Here is a 21,099-nt window from a genome sequence, read left to right on the forward strand (position 1 = left end):
CAGATCTCCTGTGCCTCTGCTTTCTGCTCACGGTGTATGCAGTGTTTCAGCAGGCAGCCTCAGACACTGCAGCAAGCTCTCTGAAGCTTTGAGGCCTCTTTCCTTTCTTTTCCTGGGATATTTACCTTCAAAGGTCACCCATACCCCTCTATATTCCCCCTGGGCACCTTCCAGGGGAGAGAAGCAATGCTGCTTTTTGCTGATTTTCCCTTCTATTCTCTCCCTCCCTTTTCCCAGAGTAATGTTTGCTACCAATCACGTGGCCAGCTTTGTTGTGAGAGTCATAAAAAGGACATTTTTCATCTCTCCTTTTTCCTGCTCTCGCTCCCTTCTCTCTCTCAGTAGCAGACAGAGATTTATTCCTTCCCTGATGCCTGTGGCATTTGGAGCTGGGAGGGGTCAGGGGAGGCACTGATGGAACATAACAGATAATGCCGTGGTTCCCCAGGGGCTTGTCCAGCTCCAGAGCCGATCCATCAGCAGGCAGTGCTCGTGCCAAGGTCAGCAGTAACGAGGATGGGGTGGGCTCCCAGCCTCCCCCGTGGGGCACCCTCCAGCCAGGCTCCCCCAGTTCATGCTCTGAGCTCCACAGGAGCTGCCTTGCGCAAGCACACTTTGCAGAGAGGGCCCTGAGTGCAGGCACTGGGCTCGCAGGCTCAGCTTCAGCTCTCCCAGCCCTCCTCCCCAGCACACACAGCTCCACAGGCTCATCTTCCAAGGAGAATTCCCATTTTGACAGTCCCCTCCAGGAGCTAAACCCCATCCACGTGCTCTGTGGATTATCCCATCCACATGCTCTGTGGATCGTTACAGAGCTGCTGAGGGCTGCTGTCCTCCCAGGTCTTTTCATTCAAAATAACCCCTCAGATGTGTCCAGCCCCATATTCTGCAATAATGACCTTGTTTTACAAGGAGGAGGCTGCAGGGCACTGAGCGGGCTGGGGTTTGATGGTACTGGAGACCTAAAGGCACAAAGGGTCTGTGAAGACCTCCAAGATCTTCACTGCTGTCACTCCAGCTGCATCTGGAAATCTCAATAGGTGTCCAGACCTACATTTATCCTCCTGACCACCTTTTCTGGCTGAGCTTCCCTGTGCACTGAAATCAGCCAACATTAAAGGATCATTTTTGGAACAAGAAGTAAACACAAAGACGTGGCTGCTGTCTACAGCTGGATTTTAGATGCTATTGATGTGTGCAAGGTCACACAACGAGTTTGAAGCCAGCACACAGTTGGTACCCTGAGCACCAGTTCTGTCCCCAGGAGTGAGCAGGGCAGAGTGCACCCTCAGCATGGACACATTGCCCAGCCCTGCCAGGAGAGAAAAACTTCCAGTCACCTCTTAGGGAGCGTCCTAAACCTGCCTGCTGTGCCCCAGAACCTGTTCGTGGGCAGGAGGGGTGCACAGCCATGCTCTGCCATCCTGTACCTGCTCCAAAGCTGCATGGCCACAGCCCTGCCTCCCACGGGCTGCCATGCACTTGGCAGTTGGCCTGGAGGTTGGGCTGACCTTGGGTGTGCTGGCAGGATTTCCCTGGCACTCTGTCATCCCCAGGGCTCCTGCTGGGCCCTCCCCACTGCCTGCCTTCTCTTCAACTGTCCCTTTCCTGAATTTTACAGCCCATTTTCCTTCTGTCTTCATCTCGTGCCTCTATTCCACCTCCCATTCCCTAAAACTGCCCTTAATTCTTTGGCAGCTGTTTTCATCATGTCCCTGCAGCCAACTCACCTCTCCAAAGCGTTTGGTCACTGCAATCTCTCTTCTTCAAACTGTTACACTTGGCCAAGGGCATCAGTTACCCAGTACCTCCTCTTTAATTGGTATCATTTGCAACCATCCCTATCTTTCACCTTCCCTGAGAAGAGAGATTTCTATGTTCATGCTCTGCTTAGCAAGTGGCCTTTCCACCCAAAATATCCATGCTGTTTGCACACAGCCAGAACAAAGTTTAGAAAGGTATAGATTTATTTTTGAAATACTTAAAGAACATTTCAAGTTGCTAATATATGGCTGTGAAAAGAAAGCTAATCTAGATGTAGACCAGCTGCAAAGATGTCAAGGAAATAATGTGTTACTAGAAAGAATCCACAAGGAAAAAACTGGACAGGCAATAAAATAGAATATTACAGCAAGGGTGCATCTGACCTATGATCACTGGAAGCCAAAGAGAGTGTAAAGCCACCAAAATCCTAAAGTTTAGGGGAAAAAATGTTTTACAGGAAAAAAAAAAAACCTGAGGACTGACAAAACAGATTACAAAAATATAACACAGTGAGTGGAATCACTGTCAGGCTCATGGCGACAGAGAAACGCAACCAAGTTAAAAACACAGGACTCCATCAGCTCAGATAATTACACATCCTATCCAGTCCCACACTGAAAGGCTCTTGGTGCCTCTGCCACCATTCTCACACTGCTAAGATAAGGATTTCTATTTCAAGAGTAGTTTTCTTCTCCTGGCTGTGTGGTCACAGAGCTCCCAGCTCCATCCTTGGTGCTGGTGGTGCCTGCAGCATCTGCTGGGGCAGGAGGAGCTGTTACACCCTCCAAAAAACCCGGAGTGCACCATGAGGATGCTGATTCCCCTCCAGAGTGGTGATTTGCTTGCTGAAAGAATTTCTGATTGCTTCAGGGTGATGGTTTAAGAGAAAATAAACAGCCAAGTCATGGTTTGGGATAAGGTTCAGTTCTGCACATCAGCCATAGAGATGGGGAAAGAAAAGATCTGAAGGACAGATTAAGATCCCTTATCACCAATTGGTTTACACTGAATAGGAAAGTAATTTACTCTCACACAGACTGGCTGTTGTCTGTGGGTTTATCTCCATTGATTACAGACATCTGAAGAATTTCTTCCAAACTTTTACCATCTAGTGCTACTTCTGGCTACAAGTGGACCTTTTTCTTTGCCAACTTTTGCTTTTTCAGCCTGTTCAATGAAAACCTGGGTCGGGGGGGGGAATAGTCACAGAATCCTTTCTGTGGAAACAAAGCTTCTCAGCCCTCATCAACATCTTTTCCTTTCAAACAAAGTCATGTTCCCACCCAGCCAGAGAGATTCGAGCATGGGATGGAGGTCAAGGGGAAGACCTTGTGCTTTGATTTCTTTTGCTCAGCATTGTAGCGGTTTATTGTTGGTTTTTCTCTGGATGTTTTGCATTTGTTGATGGCTACACTGAGCATTGTTCACTCTCAGCCATGGATCTGGACCTCCAGGCAGAACACCTGAGTTTCTCAGCGGATAACAGCAGATAACAGTAGACAAATGTGTTGAAGACAAACCTAAATAATCTTCAATTAAGTCAGCCAAAGGGCATTTCAACCCTAAAATCAATGCTAGCACACAAATTCCAGCTTGTCAAGCCAGTTATTTAATGGGTAAGAGCTGGCTTGTTGTCTTCAGTGCCAGACACAGGTTTCCATATGTGCTTTTAGGACCAGTGCAAGCAAACATCTCATTGGGCCTGGGAGGGAATAGTAAAGCAAATTGGTGCTCTTGTAACCATGTGTACTCCTAAGTACGGCTATGAGCATCTGATAAATCTTTTAAAGTGCATGTTTACAATGGATTTTATTCTTTTTACTGTTCTATACATATGAGCCCTCTGAGCAAAATAACAGATCCTCTGACACTTAGAAGAAGCCACTGCCTCATTGGCTGCCCGCAGTGAAATAATTTATATTGTTATTTCCTCACCCAAATTACAAGGATTGTAAAGAAGCTTCAGAAATTCAGAGTAATCAGTGCTTTGGAGGCTCAGATCCCGCTGCTGCCACATGAGTGGAAGACCCACTATTGACACTGAGAGTTTTGCCAGCCCAAAGACTGCAAAAAAAATTGGTCCCTGAGTGTTTTCTACCAATTTTTCTCTTGTTATTTTCTTCAATAGTTAATGGAAAGCGAGGACAAGTGGAGATCATTTAAAAATTATCTTTTGGGCCTCTCCATGGGTTTATTGCCAGGACCTATTTAGAGAAGCATAAAGCTGTAAGGGGGCTGTAACTTCACTGTATATTCCACAAGCTGTTTAGGAAAACCAGGAGCCTTTGGACTCGCACCCAGCTCATTTTGCCACATCTCCCTCTCCTCACAAACACACCCACACACGTGTGTGCAGGGACTTCCAGCTGCTAATTGAATTCACCCTTATGAAAGCCTTAACAAATTGTAAGTGACCTTTTATACAAATTTCAAAGTCAAGGATTCGCCCGCTAACCGCACATCCCTCTTCTGCCATTCACTGTTCTGCAAAACCCACAAACAATTAAAAGAAATAATGAAGAGCCCAGCGGCCCTGTTTCCTAATTAGCTGCAGGAGGCAGTGCTGGGGAGTGTGGTTAAGTGCTTCAATTACCTCGGCCCTCCTCGCAGCCCTTGTTAGAAGAGACAGGTCCAGGGGCCAAAGGGGAACAATTAAGGCGAGGCAGAGCCCGCGGTTTGCGGGGGGATGCCGGGGCCGTGCCGGCTCTCACACAGGAGCCAGAGCTGTAATCATACCCCAGCTTCCTGCTGGGTTACACACGGACAAATTAATGGGAGATAGATTGCTACCTGCAGCCCATCAGTAACCAGGGAGGCAGGAGGCAATGCAGCACTGCAAGGGAGCCATAACCTGAATTTCCCTCTGTTCTCAGTCCCCTTTTAGGGCAGAGGGGCCTGAGCATTAATACCTCACTGCTGCCCATATTTGAGCCCCAAACAGAATTACAGACACAGCCTGAACAAGTTAATTCTGGCTACCCCAATGAGCCCCACAGTCCAGAGGTGCTGAAGACCAAACTGTTCCCCAGTCAGAAACACGTTGGACTTGACCCTGAAGGTCTTTTCCAACCCTAATTCTATAGAAAATTAAAACCATTCTATAAGGAACTGGTTCTATAAGAAACCAACCTGAGCTGGTGGGAAGTTCTGCTGGGAGATTCTATATGGACGCTTCTGTCACAGGACAAATCCTTCCCAGCATATAGAATATAAAAGTGGTGTCCCTGTAGCTGTCTTCCGTGGGGACTGAAGGCCCCAAAGACAAATCCTGACTGTGCAGCAAAAGCACATCTTAGGTGGAAGGACAGCAACAAGAACTAAATCCCCCTGTAACCTCATTAACCTTTCACGGAAGGGTTAAAGTTTCAGCACAGGCAGTGGTGCAGCAGCACAATTTTAATGTCACAGGCATGGACAAATCCCATTCTGTGATGGATCTGTTGCATGAGCAGCTGTGCAGGGCCAGATCCTGCAGCCTGGAAGCTGCCACTGGGGCTGGAGCAGAGCCCCAAGAGCCACTGCCTTCACCCATCCTCTGCTCCCTGCTCCAGCACTGCCCTGGCTGCAGAGCCACACACAAACCCCACGGGCTGAGCTCTGTGCTGAAATATTTACGTGCTTTTGAATTATACAGGAAAAAAAAAAAAAAGCACTCACTAGTCAAGTTTTTACCCTTTTGCAACAGAACTTAGCAATCAAATTGATTGCACCTTTCAAGCTGGTCTAAACCCCCTTCCTGAGCAAAGTCCTTTGCACCCACTTTAGCCAAGCACCTTTTTTTGCAGCTGATGTATAAACCTTTGAAAATAAGTTTGAGGGGAGACTGACAACCTTGAAACCTCAAGAGCAGCATGGCATTGACGGGCGAGGCTCCCTGAGCTCAGTATTATGGATAGATTTTAATTTTATTTTAACAAAATAGCTGTCTCCAGTGGAAGAAGCATCAAGAGCTAAATGAGGACCCGTCTTGAGCTGAATCACGTTGAACAGACCTCGGCACTGTCATTGATTTTCTGGGAAGAAAAAAAATGCCTCTGGCTACTAAACCAAATTAGTAGTCACTGATGACCAATTATTTTGCCCCACTGTGAACGGGGAGGCGTACTAAAATTCCAGTTTGTCAGACCCAAGGCTCTCTTCTCAAACGCCTTTCAACAAGCGTGTACCAAAAACCTCTCAGATGGTTCTGATGCCTTCCTGTTTTCGGCAACTTCTCCTTCTCCAAAGTTTTAATGAGCTGCTGCTCTGAGGACAGCCTGCCACAAAGTGAGCCCTTGCCTGCACGCTGGAGCACTATTTGGCACTGGCACAAATCACAGCTGTCAGGATTTATACACACATACACAAAAAAAGTGTCAGCCTAATGTTTGCAAATTATAATTACCATTTCTCTTGCATGTCCCTGGTGCCTTCATTTTAGATAAATCCCAGCTCTGAGGTATCAGCTGCAAAGCACTGAAGGCTCATATTGAATGGAATAGATTTAACTAGTTTGTAGCTCATTTAAGGCCTACACTGTTTTATTTTAATATTGTTAATACTTTATTATACTTTTTAACACTGTTTTTACAGTAAAATAGCCTATTAGGAGGCTGCAGCTTCTTTTCCAGGGGATGTCTGGCAGACTAGAATTCCACATTGTATAACCAAGTTAGCAGGTGCTTGTCATTTCAGTTGAAAATAGGTCTGTACCCTGACTCTTGAAAGTAAATTAGAGAGATTCTATTAAAGAGACAGGAACTGTTTCAGGGATAATAGTTTTGAAAATGTGCACAGATAAATTTTAAAATATTTAGGAAATGTCAGCATTAGAAGTGGCTCCAACTATTTGACTATAAAAGGAAGCAGATGAGTATTTTTTTCCCCAACAATTATAAATAATTTGTTACATCCTATCAGAACTTCTTTGCCTTTCCTTTCTGTGGCAGGGTGCTTGTGCCAAAACAAGGAGATCTGAGTTGCTGTGAATGAGATGGGTTTTAATGTGCAATAAGCATTTCCAGAGGATGCTTCCTTCCCCTGCTCTCCCCGCAGCATCCACAGACAGCAACAGCAAAACCCTCCCTGTTCAGGAGCCACATCTGGGCAGGGTGACAAAAGGAAAGGGAACACACCAGCCATTGATCCCTGTCCTGAAGTAACACCAGGGCAAAAGGACATTTTCCCAAAGGCCAGCTGCAAGGCAGAGCTGTCACGCTGCCAGGCAGCGCCAATATCGGGGCCAATTCCCCATCCCTCTGCTGAGAGCAGGCTTTGACCTACAAAGGAAAATCCACCTTGCTGAGAGCTCTGCAGTCACCTTAAAGAGGTGTTCCCTGATGCCCCCTGCTCTTCCCCACTGTCTCAGAGCTCCTCTCAAAGGAGGAAAAGCCGGAGGAAGCCTCAGCCCCAGCAGGCTTGTGTGGATAACTAGCACAGGAGTCATTCCCAGCGATTTCAGAGAGGCAGTTCATGTGTGCATGGTTCCAGGCATGATTCTATACTTTGCTGGATCAGGGCTTAAATGTGATTAATCACACAGCAGGGAAGGATCTCTGAAGAGCATCAACCCAAATGTGTCCTTTCAAGCATTTACTTACAAGCCAGCTGTGGACTATCAGTCACCAACTGGCTGGTCCACTGGAGATGGTAAAAGTCACCTCCATAGAGATGTGAAAGCACATTCAACTTCAAAAAAAAAAAACCAAAATCAATAATCAAAGACTGCACACAAAGGCTTAGTGCTTTTCTGCATCCCTCCCTGCTAATCCTGCACACCAGGAAACCTCCTGCCTCTGAGAGCAGAGGGACAGCAGCAAACGAGCCATGCTCACCATGTGCTGGTGTCAGGAATACCAACATTCACACCACACTACAAAACTGGAGACCCAAACAGATAATAAATAACACACTTTACCACTGGTTTGCCACACCTTTTAACCTTTTAAATATTTTGCCCAGCTGTGATCAGCATGAAATGCCCAACTGGAAGGGAAGGAGGGGAAAGAAGAGGGGACAAAGGGTAAATGTCAGCATTGCCTTTGGCACTGGGTGTCTCCAGATAATGGTGTGGAGCAGCAGAGCTGATTTGCAAGCAAAGGCTTGAAAAGCCCTGCAGCATGTGATCTATGAAACAGGAGGCCTGCAGAAGGATGTCTCCTCTGATATGAATGTCCCCTTGGGATGGATATTGCTGGATTGCACATCCAGTATCATTAGAAAACACAACCATAGATTAGGCTGTTTTGAAGCATGTGGTGTGCAATAATTAAGTAATAAAAGTCACCACGGGGGTGAAGGAACAAGAAACAGAAGAGTTACTATTTGCATACAGGCTGCTGGCGCCCTCGGTGATCATCAAGGATTCTCCAGGCTGCTAAAAGCTGGCAGCTGTCAGTTCTGGACCCACTCCTGCCATAAACCACAAAGCACCAGCTCACTCTGTGGCATGTGGGCTCTTTGCACAAACAGGTGGAGTTGGTGGCCCAGCAGCTCCCCCAAGTCCCCAATGTCCCACAGTTGGTCTGCACAGGCAGGAGCAGCCCTGGCTCTGCTGTGGGAGCTGCAGCTGAGGGCTCTGCAGGCCACAGGTGGGAGCAGAGCTGGAGGTGAGAGCCCCACAGCCATCAGCTGCTGCCAGGATGGGAAAAGTCCCTCCTTAGCAAGGTGTGCAAGGACAAGGACCAATAAAACTTGAGCTTGGTCCTTCATCACCTTCAGGTGTTTGTTTCTGGGGGAGAGGAATAGCAGCAGGGCCATGGCAATTACTGATTTGCTGTCCCTGCCACTGCCAGCTCTGCCTCCCGTGTGGTGGCTGATGAAGTGTCCTCACTTGCAAGGAGCAAAGCTCAACAATTTCAGGCTGCAGCTTTGCCACAAGCTGGTCAGGTTAATGCCAGCTCAGAGCAGCTGAATGGGACATTGGCCAACAAGTAACTGCCTTTTTAGGCTTCTTCTAGAACCTGGGTCATGTGCAGCTCCTCCCCTCTGCTGTCTCCTCCTTGCTCCCTGAAATCCTCTTTCAAGGGGCAAATACACCTGCTCTGTGCAGCTGAGGCTCCAGACCAGGGCTCAGCATTTCAGCTCCCCTTTCTGCTGCAGACCCTGACCATCTGCACTGGGTCCATTTTTAGTCCTGCTCAGACTGCTGAGGACAGCACTTGCTCCTCTCACCCTATCCATCATTGCACTTTGCAGCCTTTGGTGCATCACACCAGAGAGATTTCAGTGGTAAAAGCAGTGCTATTTTAGCAAAACTTGGCACCCAGGGGTTCTTCCCATGAAGGGAATCCAGCCAGAGCTGCTCCTTTGGGTATCAGCTGGGAGAGGCTCTCCTGAAGCTCCAGCAGGGCCCGAAGCTGAGCTGCAGCCTGTGGTGCCCCATGGTTCATCCAGCACACCAGGGCTCAGACAGAGCTGCTGAAACCTGCCCTGGAAAAGGTTTGCAATTGTTCCTGTTCTGTGGAATGCCCTGGCACAGGTTAGCACAGTTATGTTCAGGCTGTGGTGTGTTCATGGAAATCATTGTGCGTTTGAGGTTTCCTGAGGAGCAGAAATCCTTTCCCAGTGCAAGGCTTTATTCCTGTTCTCGCCAGTCACTTTCCAGGAGCAGAAATGTTAACCAGGACAAGGAGGCAAACATTAAATTGGTGTCTTTTCAATGTTTTCCAGGCCTCCCACTCCCTTTTTTGACCTCATGCAACACAGATACAAGGAGCTGTGGATGGAGGAGCAGAGAGCTCGGACCAGAGTCCAGCACATGATGAAGAAAAAGGTGGGAATAATCCAGCAATGCTTTCCCCTGATGTGCACAGCATTCCTGAGCACAACCCTCACTGTCCTACCCCACAAGGGACAAATGGGCTGCTCCCAGCCCTGGGAAGGGCTCTCAGATGAGAGAACATCCCCCTGATTGCTACAAGGCTGATGAAGCCTAACAAAGATGAGCATCCCCCTGCCAGGAGCTCCCCAGGCTGTATTTGGACATCAGCTCTGCTCAGGTTACCTGGGACAGTGGTCACAACCAAGGAACAAGCAGCAAATGCTGAAAGGACAGCCCCAGCCCTGAGCCTGGCATGGTCAGGCTGGTGCAGCACCCACAGCAGCTGTTGGAGTGTGAGGCTGTGCTGTTAAACAAACCAACATTGTAATATCATTTAAAAGCAGCCAATGACTGTTTTATTAGTTAATGGCTCAAAGAAGAGTCGGGCTAATATGGTAATGACCAATTTCAATGGGCTTACTGCCATCACAAACTGTGCTTTATAGTTGAAGTGCAGGAATACAGTGTCCTTAATTAGCAGCTATTTTATGAATACACCAGCCTGGCACGTTGGAAAGTTCATCCCTACTTTATCTATTAATGACTGATGTTTTTAATCACTAAGTTGCCTCCATCAAGCTCCCAAAGCCTGCAGCCACCAATTACTGAGTTAAGCAACACAAACCTGTATCCTGGACCACAGAGCACACAGATTCCCAGGGTATCCAGGTACCTGCACTGGCTTGTACTGAGATTATTGAGCACTGTGACCTGAAGTTAATCAGGAGAGCCAGGAAAACTCACCATGGTGGGGGTGCTGGAGGGGACTTTCCCAGTTAGAGATGAGCCATTGCTGTAGTTCAGGGCACAGTCACCTCCCTGGGATGCTCTGTAAAGAGAAACTGAGAGCTGACAGCTGCTCATGTGTTTTAACTATCAGTATTGGCTGCATGGACATAGAAAACTCCCCAGATCATGAAATTGTGATCATCACTCCAAAGCAACTTCTGACCTCATCCATCCCAGTGTCACTGCATTGTGTGACACAGAGCTGACGTGCATGTCTGTGCAGCAGTTTGAGCCCACTCTTGTTCACTTTTGGTTGCAGACAAGTGCAGAGCAGCAGTTTGAGGTGCCGGTGTTTCTCTTTGGTTGCAGACAAGAGAAGTGAGAAGTTTGAGCCCATCTTGTTCACCTTTGGTTGCAGATAAGAGAATTGCAGAGTTTGAGATGCTGGTGTTTCTCTTTTGTTGCAGACACGTGCAGAGCAGCAGTTTGAGGCTCTGGAGTTTCTCTCTGGTTGCAGACATGTGCAGAGCAGCAGTCTGAGCCCGTGTTTGTGTTTGCTTGCAGGTGGGCGAGGTGCGCGAGAACCGCACCTCGTTCCTGCGCACGCACCCGCTGCCCGTGAAGCAGGAATCGTTCTGGCACCTCCGGCGCTTCGAGAAGGTACAGGCCCCCCAGAACCCCTCCCCTGACCAAAGACAACTTTTCTGAGCCTCTACAAGCACCTGATTGAAATCAGGGACACTCTAACCTTGCCCACATGCCCCAATGAATGAGGTTCTTAACTCAGAGCTCCCCATGAGCCAGACCTTAAAATGGTCCCAAATATGTTCAACCATCAGCCCCTTTTAAACATCAGGGTGGGATATTTTTTCCCAGCCATAAGCCCTGGAAGAGAGGCAGCAGTTGCCCAGATAATAACACATTTTGTAACTTTTGCTCACTTTCACAAGCTTCCTGAGATGAGAAGCATCTTTTTCTATCTCATTGCTAGTACAGGGTGGCCTTTGCTCTACAAGTGCCCTACACAAGCAGGACAGTCACACCTGCATTTTGGGGCCCTGCCATCTCATCAGCTGTCACCATAACTAATTCAAACCACACCAGATGTTACAACAAGATTTTCCACCCCAGGATTAGAGTTTTCCAGAAAGCTTTCACTCTTGGTACCTCTCTAAACTACCTGATTGACAACGTTCAACCGGAGACAAAGCAAAAGCTCTGGCCAGGTTAGAGATGTCCTTGACACTTCCTTTAATTGATCCAAATAAGAGCCAAGGTGAAGATTTCTTGCTCTAGTGATGGGATCTAAACATCTTCCTGAATTCATCTGTGCAACCTGCTGTGCTCTGGGGTACTTGTTAGAATTCCATTAGCTTTGTTTGTGATGTAAATGATATGGAAACTTCTCATGAGGAACTAGGGGATGTTTCAGGAGAGAGGGGGAAAGAGCTGGACCAGTGAAATGGAAAGGAGACACTAGAAAGTGAAAGTTTAGGAAGTTTACATGGCCAAAATCATATTTGGCATTGATAGATACCACTGCAAAAAGCTCTCAGCTCTCTGTCCTGGCCTGTCTTCTGGTGGGGTTAATTTTTTTGCCACACTGTTGATTTCTATCCACACTTTAAGCAGCGAAGGAGCCCTGTGATTTCCTGAAGGTAATTTACTTGTACAAGTTGGAGAGTTTTGCCCAAGAAATGTGCTTTGCACCACCTTGATGTATTCCTCTCCTGTCCTGTCTAAGAGTGCCCCATTAGCATATGTCAGTAATCATTTATCCCCACTGCCTGTCAGCTCGGAGCTGCCGCTGCGCGGGAACATGACCGATCGCTGTTAAACAGATTGTGAGAGTCACACGAGATCCTGGGGCAAGCCTCCTCTTTAGAGCTCCTCTCACCCCAGACCTTTCCATCACTGTTCATTTTTCAGCCTGGGTTTTGCTCTCTGCTTTCCCTTTATGTTTCATCCATGGCTGTGGTTGGGTTCCTGCCCCAGCTCTCAAAACCTTCACATCTTTCCTTCTCTTTTTCCTTTTTCTTCTTCTCCCTTTCCATCCTTCTCAGAAGCAGCATCCAGCTCATTTTGTACAGCCTCTGCAGATTTTCCACATTCCTCCTTTCTCATTTGCCTTTCCCCAGTCACAGATCTGACAGGCACAGCCCACATTAGAACTTGGATCAAGGAATTTGTTGCTCACTTGACCTTCAGTGCATGGTTTGCTCCATGGGAAAATAACTCCACTTGAACATCCATAAATGTTTACCCAGTTAAAAGCAGTAACAACCTGGAGGAAGTTAAGGGTTCCCAAAGATATTTGGTGGTCTCCAAATTGTTCTTTAACTACTCCTCTAAAGGAGGATTCTACAGGGATGATGGAATGGTTTTGAAAACCAAACTGACTTAACCCAGGGACTCCAGAAGTCAATGTCAGTCCCTCCTTTACTGAGGTGACAAATGACCAAAACACTGCCTCTAATCCATGTAAAAACCTCATCCTACTGTGCAAGAATATGAAAAGCAACCACAAAAATATCACCTCAGAGAAAGCTTGTTAGCAGATTCCATCTGCATATTCCTACCAGTCCTTGATGGCTTTGTCCTGCTCTGGCCAGTGCAGAAGATGCTCATGACTTGGGAAATACTCCAGACCCTGGGCAAGAATATTCAGAGACTCCATTGCCTGACCACAGCATCACTTTAAACTTTATTTCTATGTGATCCAAGGCAGTGACATGCAGGAGTGTGATAGTCTCAAGCCACTCATCCTTCTGGTCACTCAGTCCCCTCATCATCCGAATAACACCTTTCATTCTGGCCTGCTCTGGGTCTGAGGGGAGCAACACCCAGCCACTGAAATAGTTATAATCCAAAACAGGGGCAGCAGGAAGATGAGATTTTGTTCCTTTAGGCCCATAAAAATCACCAAGAACAAATTTTTTTTTTGCCACCATGACCCCTTACAGAGAACTGCAGAAAGTGGGCATGGATATCTCCTCTGGTCCTTAAACTGGGCTTTCCATTCGGTCTCTGGCACCATGAAACCTTGCCCAAGAAGTGGAAGAGAAGAAAACAAAGGAGCTTTTCCCTCCCCACTAATTGCATCCACTTGCTCCCTGCACTGCCAGAGCTGCATGACATTACATAGTCATTCAGTCAGTAAAATATGGACAAATTGACTGTATTTTCATTTGGATTTAGGTTTCAGCCCCACTGCCCACACTGTTAAGCTAACTGGGTGATTTACAGGCTCTCCCACACCGGGTGCTTCTGCTTGATCTGTCCTGTGGTCTCCTGGGCCGCCCAGCTCACCAAGGCAAGCAGGTCACAGGGAGCCAGTCCTGTCCTGATGGGCAGTTCATTAGGGAAAGTTGCTGCATTGAAGTGGCTTTTTATTTATTTTCTTTAACTAAACCAAGCAGATGTTAACTCCTTACTCACCTCAGCAAGATGCTTCTACTGCCCTCCTCTTCCTCAGCTACCCCCCAAGGCAAACAGTCTCTGCCATTACACAATTCCAAAGCTTAAGTTTTGCCAGCGTGGCTGGGACTGTGCCCCAAAATTTAATTTATTTGTAGATGTGGGACTACCCTTCCTGAGGACTGTACTCTCAGGCACTCAGCATGGACATAAATCATGGAATGGTTTGGGTTGGAGATGGACCTTGAAAATCATCTTGTTCCAACCCCCTTGTCATGAGCAGGGACATCTCCCACTGGACCACGTTCAGAGCTTCATCCAGCCTGGTTTGGAACACTTCCAGGGATGGGGTAGCCACAGCTTCTCTGGGCAACCTGTTTCAATGCCTCACCACCCTCACAGGGAAAAAATATTTTCTAGCATCTAATCTAAACCTACTCTCTTTCAATTTGAACCCATTCTTCCTTGTCCTGTCACTCCAGGTTCTTATAAATAGTCTTGCCCCATCTTTCCTGGAAGTTCCCTTCAGGTCACCCCAACACCTTCTCTGTTCCAGACTTAACAATCCCAATTCTCTCAAGCCTCATGTCCCCCACGTTTGTCCTGTCCCTGTGTCACTCCTCACCTGCTGGCTCAGGCAGAATTGTGTCAGCCAAACTCTGGAAAGGACATTGCTGCCCAAATGCAGCATCTCCACCTGTGTCAGGCCAGGCTGAGGCTCCAGCCACGTCCACCTGAACATTTGATGGCCACTATCCAAACCACTAAGTCAATGGTGGCCACCCCCAATATATTTCCAAGGCTCTATCAAATCAAGAAAGATTCAGGCAGCAACAAAGCAGCGACACAGGACAGAATTCACCAACGTGTCAAAACAGCTCCGCGCACCTCCTGTCACTGACACACACCAGGGTTCTTCCTTTGCTCATTAGAGAATCCCAGCTCACACAGACACTCAGGTGGCTTGTTTACTTGACCAAGCAAGGGGAAGGAAAGGAAATGCAGCAACTTTGGACAAGACTTTTGTCACTGCTCGCTGCCTCCCCGAGCAGATGAAACGCGCGGCGCGGGTGCGCGATATGAATAAGCGATAAGCAATTGACGAGCAAGTGTTCGGGTACCTTGGCAAAAGACTTAATTTGCAACCTGGCACAAAATCAAAGGCTCTGTCAACGGCTGAGCGGCTCTCCTGCGTACGCCTTGCATTACCTGGGAAAGCTCTGTCAGGTAAATTTCCACTGAAAGTAATTAGAGGAATCCCCACTGTATAAAGTTTGCAGCAAAAAATTCTGGGCTCCCGGAATTTGATTCTCACCAGGGATCCGATACCTGCTCGCAGCCTGATCCTTCGTCAGAATTAACAGCTGAGGTTTAACACGTACACACAAAAATGTTCTGCATTTTTTTTTAATGCCTTACCTCTATTTTTGTCTATGGAGCTGAACTGACAAGCACAGCTCATGTAATCTTGCAGCTGTTGTCTTGTCAGAAAAGCCAAAGATTCTGCTTAAATAACCTGGGTTTGATACACACAGCACACAGGGCTGGCTGTTCAGGTGCAGCATTGGTCCTCCTGGGTTTGACGGCAGAGAAACTTCTGGGACTTGGAGTGCTATGAAACTCCTCTCCTGAGGCCTAAATAGTGCTTAAATAATAAAGCAATGAGTTCAAGCGCTTCCTGTCACCACACTGCCATATCAATCCTCCCTTCAGCTGGGACTTGGGCTGACCAAAAAGAATTAAAATCAGTGTCAGCTGATGGTTGTTCAGTGGCCCAAGTGACACGAGCTGGTGGCTCCCAGCCCTGCAGTGACAATCCAAAGCAGCATCACTGGCCTGTGGCAGGCACAATGCAAACAGAGACCACAACACCTTGCAGGGCTCCAAACAGGCAGCACAGACCCAGCTGCCCTGAGCATGATCCCTGCACATCTCGGCCCACGGCCTCTCCATGGCTAACTGCAGGCTCTGGCCCCTGTCAGCACCACTACATTTCCTTGCAGATTCTGGAGGTGTTCTTGTTTCGCCTCCACAGTCAAAGATTCCAGCAATACAATTGCTCAAATCTCAGCAAAGCATTTTCATTATCCAGGTTTTCCCACTATCCCTTGTGCCCTGGACACTTAACCTCTCATCCCACCCAGTGCTGCCCTCTGTCAGAGAATATTTTGGCTTGGAAGGGATATTTAAGGGCCATCTAGTCCAGTTTCCCTGCAGCGAACAAGGTCGTCCTCAACCAGATTTTGTTTCTCAGAGCCCCATCCAACCTGACCTTGAATGTTTCCACAGATGGAGCATCCACCACCTCTCTGGGCAACATGTCCAAGTATTTCAACACCCTCATTGTAAAAAACTTCTAATATCTTATCTCAATTGACCCTCTCTTTGTAAAAACCATTACCTGCCATGCTCAGCACTTGCCTCAGAGACAGTGACCATCACTCTTGTGCCATTTCCATTGCTCTGGACAGTCTCCTGATTAACAGAGGAAAACAGCACCCTCCTGTGCAGCTGTACAGCCTAGATCATCTCCAGGGCAGGCTCCACCTACAACCCAGCCCCAGTAGCCAAAGGCAGCACCAGGAACAGTTGGCAGCCAATTCCCATTGCTCTTCTGGAGATTCTCACCCATGAAGGAAGAAATTTGGGGTGCTCACAGCTTGTGGCAGGGCTCTGTTGGGTTATGAGTGAGCACCTGCCATTGCATAACTCCATGGAAATGCTTTTTAAACAGGTTTGGGGTTTCATTCACGGCCCTGTTCTGACTTGTGCAGAAATACTATTTATCAAGATAACTTTAAGTAAACCTCTTGCCTGGCATGAAAAGGGTCAGGATTCAGATGTCAAGCACATGAGGTCAGTGTGAAAGCTGCCAGCTCTGGTCTGACCCTGAAACATCTGCCAGGGAGGTGGGGGGCACACTCCAGGTTACAGCTCCAGTGCATTAATTCTTCTTTCCTCATGCTGTTGTCCAGACCAAATGACCAGTGAACCCCAGCAAATATCTGTGGCCATTATTTTCCAGAAGGAAAAAAAAAAAAACAGATCTCTATAGGACGTTAAATACAGCAGCCCAAAATCACCAAGCACTGTTTGAAACCTTCCTGGGCTTGAAGCAAATAAAGATCATTTAGCCCAGGCTCCCTTGTCCTGCATTTCCCTCTGTTCTTAGAAAGGTGGGGAGAGAAAAATCAACCCCATTCGTTAAGGCAGTTAAGCACGCTCCTGGCAGGAAAAAGCCACATTATTTGTAACCCTAATAATCCAACACTCACCTCTGAGCACAGCTCATCTTGGACAGAATAACGTCTGTTTTAAAAGTACCTGCCTTTCTCTAACTTGTCATGGCATTTGTTGACAACCCTATTGAAAGCCGCTCTGGATGCGGCTGTGAAGGATCTTTCAGCACCTCTTTCTCTTTCCTAGACAGTTTTTGAAAGGGAGGGGAGAAAAAGAAAAAAGCCATCAATACAGGGGGAAAAAGGCATCAGCAGCCAACATCGGCTGATGAAGCGCCTCACCTGGGCCCCCAGCACACCGCCTCCAATTAAATCAAAATGGTTTGTTTTTAATGGTCTTTTACACTGACAAGTGGGCTATCATTCCAGGCCTAGAGAGCTGTCAGGGAGCCGAGGCAAATCCTCCGTTGATAATGCCCAATGCTTCCAATTAGGAGCCGGGGCCGCTGCTGGCGCTCTAACGATTCCCCAGCCTCCCCCAAGGCCCCTTCGGCGTTGGCTGTTTCGTCTTGGCTCTTCCTCCTCCGCAAATTACTGACACAAAACGGAGGCGCCCCGGTGCCTCCTCACCACGCCGGGCCCCGGCCCTGTTGGATTTAATGAGGCGATGGAAGTTTTTGCGGATCTTTCGCTAAATTCTTTTCTTGTTTGACAGCTGCTTGAGTGTTGACCTTATAAAAGATTTAGTGTTTCTCATTATTTTCTGTCAAGCTTTACAAGCGGTGGCTTGGCGGAAAAATCATTTGCATCTCGATGCGCGCGCGCGGGGTGGGTTTTTTTTATTTTTTTATTTTTTATTTTTTATTTTGTCTGTACAGGGATGCTCGGCGCTCTGAGCGTCAGTGTGTGCACCCTACCCCTCTCTGTATTGTTTTACTCCCTCCTCCCTGCCTTTCCTGAAAAAAAAATCCACTGTTTGGTGTTGTTTTGGAGAGAAAAAAATAAAAAAGCCCCAAGATTTGTTAGATTCCTGTAAATGAAGGAGGGTTTGGGAAAGGAAAAAAAAAAAAGGAAATAATAGAGATTGGTTTCCTGTAAAGTGAGCACAGGAAAGTGTTTTGTCACCCGCTAAAAGGATTCGATCAAATGGATGATGGAGGAACCAGGCTGAGTCCCGGGTGCAGCTTTGTTGTTAGAGTGAAAAATGGTGCAAGGGAGCTGCGAGCTGCTGGGAGCAGGTGGGCAGAGCCAGGCAGGTGCTGGGAGAGGAACAGGGACAGCCAGGTCTCCATGGATCCTTCCAGGCCACGAGGAGAGCCTGGTGCTGTTCATTACTTCAGGCCTTTCCACCACAAACTGTTAAACACAGATCTTGTAACTAAAACTCCCCACTTAAGCTGAGCTTATTTTGCACCTAAAGGTGTTCACAACAAGAAAACCCAGCTCAGTCTCTGGGGTTTGCTGCCATCAGGGGAGCTCTGTAGGGAAAATAGTCTTCCCTACACCAGCTTGGCCCTTCTGCATTTCACATGCAATTTATCAGCCCTCAACACACCTGCCTTAATGTACACTCCAATTTAACACATTGTTATAACCATGAAACTCTAAAGATAATACCCCCCAAATACATATTGAAGTTTTAGGAGTGGCAATTATTGTTCTTGCCCCTCTAATTCTGTGAGGCAAACACTGACATTGCAACGTCCCAGCTGCAAAGGTCCTGCAGGTTTACATTTGTCAATAATAAATGAAATGAAGAGCAGCAAACATTGCTCCTGAGCAGCAGCTGGAGCCCATGGCAGCTCCATCATCCTGCAAGGAAAACCTTTCAGCTTTTTCCTACAAGCCATATTGGAGGACTGGCTGCAGCAGGACAGGAAACAAAACCCTGGCATTAACAACCCATAACTGCAGCAGAGTAATGGCAAAGATCATCAGCTGTCTCTAGAGGAGCTACCTTTGGGTTCATCATTTAAAATATGAATTAGAAGAATCAGAGATGAGGATCCATCACTGGCATTGACTGCTCAACACCAGTCTCTGTCATAAAGAGACCTCTGACCCAAGGCCACCCTTATCTGGGCTCTAATGACTGGGAGGGTTTCTCATTTTTTAAAGCAGCACTTGGCCCTGTCCTACACCTGGTGCTCCCCACTCACTCATGCTGAGGGCAGGAGCTGGCATCCCCCACAACTTCCCAAGGCTCTGCTCACTTTAATTACTGCCAGTTGTGGCTCAGTGGGACATTTCTCACCCAGGAGCTTTGTACCTACATTGGAGTGAATTAACTGCTGTTCCCTCTCCTATGGCATCACCCCATCCCAGGCAGAAATGTCCCTGTGCCAGCTCCCAGCACTGTCAGGAAGGCAGAGGAACATTCAAGAGAAGCAGCTCAGTTGTCCTTACCTGCAAGCACTGGGTTTTTATAAAAAATCCCAGCTGCAAAGGAAAAACTGCTGCACTTTTAATGGCAGGCTGGAGTTGGAATGAGCAGGAATTGTCCCTGCCAGCTCTCTGGGGTCACTCACCCCCTGCTTCTGCCTTCCCCAGCTCTCCCTCCCTGAGAGGGGTTATGTCACTGCTGCTATTTGTGAGGAAGCAAAAACATCCAGAAACAGCTGTCTGAAGTTAGGCACTCAAATGCATATTTAAGTACCTGAACGCCTTCCTCCAGAGAGGGGGAATAGCTAAATATGCTTTGTTTGTCTTGATTAATGAGATCACTAGCAAGCTTTTCAGGGCAAAGACTGCTCTGTATTTTTACATATGCAAAGCCTGACATGCAGCCAGCCTGAGCAGGGTGGATGGGGGAAGAGGGAGGCAGCTCAGCACAGGCACACAGGCAGATGTGTGGCACAGGGAATTGTGCTGGGGCAGGCAGAGCCCATGGAAAACACTCCATTTGCAGCATCCCCATGCTGGTTTGCTGCTCAGAGCTGTGTGTGAGCCCCACTGCTCACCACAAAGCCCTGGCACCTTTCTAACCTCAGATTAATTCCCTTTTGTTTGTTGGCATGGGCATTTTTTCACCCTGTCCTCACTCAAAGGTGATTCCTGGGCAGCTGCTGCTTCTGTGGTTTTATGTCCCCTGACCTCACCAGGGATTTCTCTGGGAGCTCTGTGCCCATCCTGGCCCCTCAGTGAAGCACCCAAGTCCTGTGCTGTAGAAAACAACTCCTATTTATTTCAGGGCCCAACTTAGGGCATGGCAGCCTTTGAAAATGTCAGACAACAAACAGACCGCAATAAAACTACAGGGGCTTGATGCTAGAGCAGGATAAGAACCTCCTGAAGTCAATCAGAAAGCTACTCCTCATTTTAAGCAGGTTAAGTGTTTAACTCCAGCTGGAGACAGAGCTCCCAGCCAGGCAGAACCCTTGTACAATCTGCAGTCTCCTCCCTGTCTGTGCTTCAACCCATTTTCTGTGGATTGCCTGTAACCAATCCTCTCTCTGCTCCTTCCCTCATAGGCTAAGCCTCATCTCAGGACTTTTCCAGACCCTGAATCCCGTCAGAAGGCTCTCAGTGCCTCCCACTGAGGAGCTGCTGTGAGCTGCCCCTTCCCCAGAGGGCCCCCAGAACGAGGATGGTGCTGGGCTCAGCCCTTGGACCCCAGGATTCCACATGGAATAGACTTTCTCTCAGGTTTTACAGTTATGCTAATGCAGATATAGCCAAATAAATCATAAATATAAGAGGAACGATTCTGTCTGAGCCTGTTCATTGCTTTGTGTCAGGTGCACAGCTCAATCCTGATGGTGCTCAGTGCTCACACCAGCACAGCCCCACAGGGAGGCAGGACAGGCTCCTTCCCTGCTGCCTCTGGACAAATAGATTGGATGCAGCCATATCCTAGCTGATATCAAATCTGTAATGTCTCATCAGGCCTCATTTCTTTGCCAAAAACGCTTCCCATCAGTGCCTGATTCAGCAAAGCCATTGCCTGTGTGAAGGAATTCAAACACCTGCTTTGAGTGCTCTGCCAAGCTGGGCCTCAGCACAGGCAAAGCTCTGCTTTAAGGTGGCTCCAGGCAGCTCCACTCTCATCCCCAGCAGCTGCTGGAGCCCCCAGGGCTGAGCCTCTCCAAGCCCTCACTGAACAAACCCAAACTCTCCCAGCACCAACTCAGCATCACAGCACCCAAACCCACAGGCTGAGAGAGGAACCAGCACATTTGGAATCCATCTGGTTAAAAGTGCCATCATTTA

General features: G+C 47.8%; 1 protein-coding gene across 1 annotated transcript in view; it reads left to right on the plus strand.

Moving 5' to 3' along the window:
* The window catches only part of CFAP77 (cilia and flagella associated protein 77), a 59,049-nt gene extending 38,467 nt beyond the window's left edge, over positions 1–20,582 (plus strand). The window contains exons 4-6 of the mRNA XM_074556204.1: positions 9,415–9,517; positions 10,859–10,954; positions 20,361–20,582. Of these exons, the coding sequence (XP_074412305.1) occupies positions 9,415–9,517; positions 10,859–10,954; positions 20,361–20,429 (268 nt within the window). The 3' untranslated portion in view covers positions 20,430–20,582. The remainder of the gene's footprint in view (positions 1–9,414; positions 9,518–10,858; positions 10,955–20,360) is intronic.
* The last annotated feature ends 517 nt before the right edge of the window (positions 20,583–21,099 follow it).

Source organism: Zonotrichia albicollis, chromosome 21 (assembly GCF_047830755.1).
Source record: "Zonotrichia albicollis isolate bZonAlb1 chromosome 21, bZonAlb1.hap1, whole genome shotgun sequence".
NCBI lineage: Eukaryota > Metazoa > Chordata > Aves > Passeriformes > Passerellidae > Zonotrichia > Zonotrichia albicollis.